This window comes from Arachis stenosperma, chromosome 2 (genome assembly GCF_014773155.1).
Source record: "Arachis stenosperma cultivar V10309 chromosome 2, arast.V10309.gnm1.PFL2, whole genome shotgun sequence".
NCBI lineage: Eukaryota > Viridiplantae > Streptophyta > Magnoliopsida > Fabales > Fabaceae > Arachis > Arachis stenosperma.
In genome coordinates this window covers 3,124,950-3,130,951 of record NC_080378.1, presented here as the reverse complement: position 1 = coordinate 3,130,951, position 6,002 = coordinate 3,124,950, and the positions used below count along the sequence as shown (strand labels likewise).

Here is a 6,002-nt window from a genome sequence, read left to right as displayed (position 1 = left end):
TGAATCCAAATCTGATATCTGTGAAACCTTTCTTAATATCACCTTCCTTCTTGTGAAACCTGATATCTGTGATCTTGGCTGAATCCAAATCTCAATGTGCAGATATTCAAGTTAAGACAATTAATTGTCCAAGTGAAGGTAGCACAGAACAGTTGTTGCAAGAGATTCAGTCACGTGTCAATGCCTCCAACTTTGAGCACCTTCTAGCATCCATATGAGTCAAGTTGGGTGCAGCCAGTCCTTCTATATTAATTCTCAGATATCCAAATCTGACAGTGACAACCCAGGTACATCATCAGATTCATTTTCAGGGGTCACATCACTGCAGAACTTGCAAGAAATTTTCTCTGGTTTCAACTGCAAGCATTCATCAATCTGTTCCTCTAACCAAGCAAGTCTTCTTTTGAGCTTCAACACGCCAACATGCATAATCCGAACATCAACCTGTGCGACCCTAGTGCAAGCCCGAAGCAAGATATAGTAATCAGCATGAGCAGCATGAGCAAGATAAATATTCTTGAGTTTAGTACAGTCAAATTGAATTGCTTTTAGTTTTCTTTAATTCTTTTCTTTCTTTTATAAAAAAAGGGGTGAAAGAGAAAGCAGACAAAATGAAAGGTACATTGTATATTCAACCAAGGTAGACTCCAAGGCTTTATTTCCCCTACTTGTGAGCACATTTGGAATTTGGAAACATTAAGCTACTAGTTATATAGAATGCAGCTCAATATAATTTATAGGCAAGATATTTAACATTGTAAAATGATCATTCATGGTGGGAATAAACTAAACCTGTCAAAGGCATAATATGAAAGCACATAAACATAATATAGGCACACTATGGCAATAGTTAACACCAGCAAATAATTGAAGATAAGACAGAACAACAGAACACCAAATTTTAATGTGGGACAAACCTCTCAATGTGAGAGATCAAAAAGACCCACGGGAAGGCAAAAATTTCAACAAACAAGTCTCAATACTTACAAGCACTAATAAGCATACATGTAGAACTCTTGTACGAGAACATAAACACATAAACTAAATAGTGAAATCAATGATACAATAGACGGCCGTTGCATAAGAACTTTTTGGCTAGAGAGCTTGGATTGCAATCACATTTTAATGGTTGAATCCAGAAAGAAAGTAGATCTTCAACCATAGCAGTTATCTATTTCTTGATGCCCCTGGAAAATCTATTTGAGTTGGTATTCATAGGAAATGATATGAGATAGAGCAGGTTCAAAGATCAATGCCTCTAGATCCATCAAGTTTATCTTACCTTCATAAAGAGTTTAGCTGCAACTCTTCTTCTTGTAGCGTTTGCCGGGCAAAGGACAGTGTTGAATTTGAAATAGTAACAGAAAAGGGAAGCTTTTCTCCTGCCAAATTCTCCAACCTGAAGTAAATCGCAGAGAGGTAATGTAAGTATGGTTTGTTTTATATAAAGATTATGTGCTGAAATCTTAGCCATCTGGACATTTGTACCTCAGTAGAAGCTACCTGCAGAGGATGGTAAAAACAGTAAATTTGATTCATCCAATAATTTAATATATCTGAAGAAATTCCTAAGTGCTGGATACACGAAAAATGATATTAATTGTCTTTCAATTTTGATTTCATGGTAATTAATTCTTATGTTCCTTTATAGATGCAATTTTATTGAAAAATATGTGTTAATAAGTACGACTTGTGCATGTGTGAATTAATTGTGGTAGCATGTGTGAATCATGAAGATTAGAGAATTACCTGCTCAGAAATCTCTGTTTAGAAAATTTATTCGTAGTCCACTTGAATGGTGGGAATGTGGGAAATTTTGGGCCAGATTAGTTGATGCTTGTTCTTGCAGTGTTTTCCCAGCAAACCACAGCTTTCCATTTTGAGTAGCAAGAGAGAGGGAGGCAGCTTTTCTCCTGACATATTCCCCAGCTTCCAACATTCTTGAATTATTAATTGTTGAAGGGAGGTGAGGCGGAGAAGCTCGTTGCACTCCAATGTCTCCAGATTATTAAACAACCATATCTTGAGAGAGGTAAGGGAGGGAAGCTGAGGCAGCGAACCCACCTCTGGGTATGACTTTATGTTGTGGAAGTAATAACCATGAATGGTAAGATGAGTGAGGGCGTGGAAGTTGAGCATCCATGATAGATCCCTCATTTGTTGCTCGCCAATTCCCACACCAAGTGATTTCAAGTTAGGCGGCAAACCACCCTCTGGCAACCTGCAAATGTTTGGGCAACGAAATATCTCGAGAGAGTGTAAACTTGGGAGTAGACTCTTCATGTCACGTGGTAATGCCTCCAACTTTGAGCACCACGTGACTTGAAGATGAGTCAAGTTGGGTGCAGCCAGTCCTTCTCCTGCAAATGACACTAATTTGGAGCAATGAGAGATGGAGAGACGTTGAAGAGCAGCGTGTGGTGCCTCTGACATTGACACTGATTCCAGATTTGAACACGCCGTTATATAGAGATTCTTGAGATTGGGAAAGACATCCAACGACAAGGAGCTCAGTGAATGACAGCTGTGTATTTGTAGCTCTACCAAATCATACTTGTGCTGCTGTAGCTGCGGGAATTCTAGTTTTCTACATCTCAAGATGTGTATTTCTTGGAGGCAACGTAGATGGTTGATGCTCATCATTGCCTTAAATGCAGACTCCATCACAGATTCACTCCCCCTAATTGTTAAAGTATCCCCATCAAGAAATATGGCCTCGGTGTGCCGTTTTGTAAAGTGGTCGCCTATACGTAGTTTGCGAACTTTGAGAACATCCGACAAAGAAGAAACGATTCTGAAGAATACCTGATTAAGCATCTCTTCCTTCAACATTCGACAATTTCTTATTTGAAGCCTCTTAAGCTGAGGAAAAGCTTTTAAGTCAGGTAAGTGCCACTCCTTCCAACTTGCCATATCATCAAATTCCAGTCTCTCCAGTGAGGGAAATGGTGCAATACGCGAAGAATGATGAGCTCCTTCATTCTTGTAAAACTCTTCGCCAATACTCCTCAGCTGATCCAAACCTTGAATGCGCAGGGACTTAAGAGATGGCAGCTGTCCAAGTGAAGGCAGCATGCAGCAATTCTTGCAAGACTTTAGAGATACACGTGTCATGTTTTCGTAGGAACAGCTCCCCAACCAATCTGGAAATATTGTACCCTTGTATCCCTTGATTTTCAACTTTTTCAACCCATTCTGCGGTTGCAAGTTATCGAAAATGTCTCTTTCTCTCTGTGTGCTTAAAACCATATCATCACCTGAACACCATTTTAAGGATAACTTGTCAATGTGCTTCTTATCCATTATCTTTGCGCTTTTTGCTTCATTCACATCAACAATATTCTCCAACTTCTTAATCTCAACGGATCCATGAAGATTTACCAGCCCTCCTAACTCCTGGATTCCATTGTCTTTGTGCTTGCCAACCACAAAGGAACTTAAAACGTGCAACTGATTCAATTTGCTCATTTTTCTGGGCATTTCTTCCAAAGAAGTTCCTCTAATATCAAGATGCCGCAGATTCTCAAGGTTATGCAAACCACTAGGCAGCGTAATTAGCTCAGAACATTGATACAACTTCAATATTTGCAAATTACACAAGTTGCACAAAGACTCTGGCAAAGTCTTAATATCATCAGTCCAAGAGAGATTTAAGTAGCGCAGATGGATCAATTCCCCTATTAAATTAGGCACCTCATCAAGTTTTGTAAGGGATAAAACTCTCAAGTATTTACACTTTGATAATATCTCACATGTTGCCGCTTCAATGTTGCAGTTGGTAGACGAAAAATCGCGAAACAATAATAATGTTCTCAAAGATTCTACTTTAGAAATAGAATTATAAAGTTTTGAGCTACAATGACTTAAATCTACAAACAAATGCCGAGTCTGAATCTTTATCTCCTCCTCTTTACCAAGTTCTTCTAAGTTGCAATAGAAATCTCCAGCAAGGAATATTGCTAAGTCATGCAAGAGATCATGCATCACAAAATAATCATCAAAGCCTTCACTCTTCGTGAAAAATAATCTGGAAGTTAGTTCATCAAAACACTCACTACCAACTTCTTCTAAACTCTTTCCTCTCTTTGGTGGTGGTAAAAGATCTTCTGCTATCCACATAAGGATTAATTTATCTTTCTCAAATTCATAATCCTTGGGATATAAAGCACAATAAACAAAACAACGCTTTAAATATGAAGGAAGATGGAAGTAACTTATCAGTAATGCTGGAATAATCTTACTCTTCTCCACAGAAAATCCCCAAATATCACTCATTAATATCTTGTTCCATTCCTCAACATCATGCTTTGTACGTAACAAGCGACCAAGTGTTTCTGCAGCTAATGGCAAGCCATCACACTTCCTGACAATCTTTCTACCTATTTCTTCAAGTGCTGCACTCCCATTTGATTCTGGAAAAGATGCATTTTCTGCAAACACTGACCAACAATAGTCCTCCGACAACTTCTTGAGAAAATATGGGCGACAATTTTGAACTGCAGAAGCAACATTTTCCTCCCGAGTAGTCAGAAGAACAATACTTCCCTTATTCCCATTTTGTTGAAAAGGGGTCATAAAATTACTCCATTTGTCACCATCATCACTCCAAACATCATCCAGAACAATAAAGAACTTCTTATTCAACAATTTTTCTTTCAAAGCACGGTGAAGTGAATTAAAATGCTCAAGACCTTGAGTATCTGGAGAGATCTCCTTTATGACATTCCTTGTTGTCTCCACAACATCAAACTTCTCCGAAACGCAAACCCATGCTTTCAGATCAAATCCCTCCATCAACTCTGCATTGTTGTACAGCCATTGGGCTAAAGTTGTTTTACCAACCCCACCTATGCCAACAATAGCAAACACAAACAAGTGATGATCATTGTTGTCATTCAGCATATTGACTAAGGCCTTCTTGTCATCCTCCCTGCCATACACATTCCCTCTGTCAAGAGAACTGGATGGAGTCCTCCATGATGAGCTACCAGTGGGAATCTTTTCAAGACCAAGGAAATCTTTTTGTTTTCCAAGATCCTCAATTCTTCTAACTACCCCTTCCATCTTGTCTACCATGTCATCTCTTTCTCGATTGATGAAGAAGCTAAGGGACCAAGAAGAACTTACATTCTTTTTAGTGGTAGCTTTGAGGAGGACAGCATCCAGCAAGTCCTGAGCACAGTAAACAGCATCCCTGAGACTATCGAGCCACTTCCTCACAGATGGATTACCGAACTGCTTCAACTCAGCATCAGCAACAAGACCTTCAGCACCCAACAGAGCAGTCTTCAGCCTTTGAACCAAGTCAGGGCCAAGTTTCTTGCCCAAGACCAAGTTGACAGCATCCATTGTAAGGAACCTGTCAAAGAGAACGTTGATGAATCCAGAGAGGAAAGCTCCACCAACAAGTGCACCAGCCATGATATGATCTCAACAACAACAGAAAAGTGAATGGATTTGCAGAGAAAGGTAAGAGAACAATGTTTGCTGGGTGTAGTGAACTCAATAGAGGGGTTTTCTTAATCAAGTTTTCAAAGAAGGTGTCCTACATGATATCACGTGGTATCGGTTTCCAAAGTAACTATAAAAAATTCGGTATCAGTGGAGTGCTTAGCTGGCTCTGCACTAACTCCATTTGTTAATTCTTGTTTGAAAGAAGCAACACATTGTTAAATAGAAAAAATATTAGTGGTGTGGTTTCACTGTGACCAATGGACACTAGTCTTTTGTGGGAATCTATTTTTAATATGTAAAAGTAGATACATAAGCATGCACCACATTACTTTTAAGACATTTTTTTTAATTAATGTCATGTTAGCAATATTGCTTATTTGGCACAACTTTAGAATCAACCACTCAATTCTTGTCAAATCAACTATTATTTCCAAATCAGCAAAAGAATAAAATATACAAATAAAAAACTAAAAAATAGAATCCAATAAATTTGTAACCTCCAAATATATTATATTCATATTCCTATATTTATTATATCTTACCGTTAT

The 6,002-nt window shown here is 38.5% G+C and overlaps 1 protein-coding gene across 1 annotated transcript; it reads right to left on the bottom strand.

Moving 5' to 3' along the window:
* Positions 1 to 224: 224 nt before the first annotated feature.
* On the bottom strand, positions 225 to 5,519 carry LOC130962367 (putative disease resistance protein At3g14460). The gene is made up of 3 exons (XM_057888590.1): positions 1,750 to 5,519; positions 1,283 to 1,399; positions 225 to 454 (listed from the first exon to the last, which is right to left on the bottom strand). The coding sequence occupies exon 1, from the start codon at positions 5,419 to 5,421 to the stop codon at positions 1,777 to 1,779; it is 3,645 nt and encodes a 1,214-aa protein (XP_057744573.1). The 5' UTR covers positions 5,422 to 5,519; the 3' UTR covers positions 225 to 454; positions 1,283 to 1,399; positions 1,750 to 1,776.
* Positions 5,520 to 6,002: the final 483 nt, after the last annotated feature.

What these genes read in the sequence shown, in the direction of transcription:
- LOC130962367 (XM_057888590.1), bottom strand. Translation starts at nt 5,421, where the DNA reads ATGGCTGGTGCACTTGTTGGTGGAGCTTTCCTCTCTGGATTCATCAAC.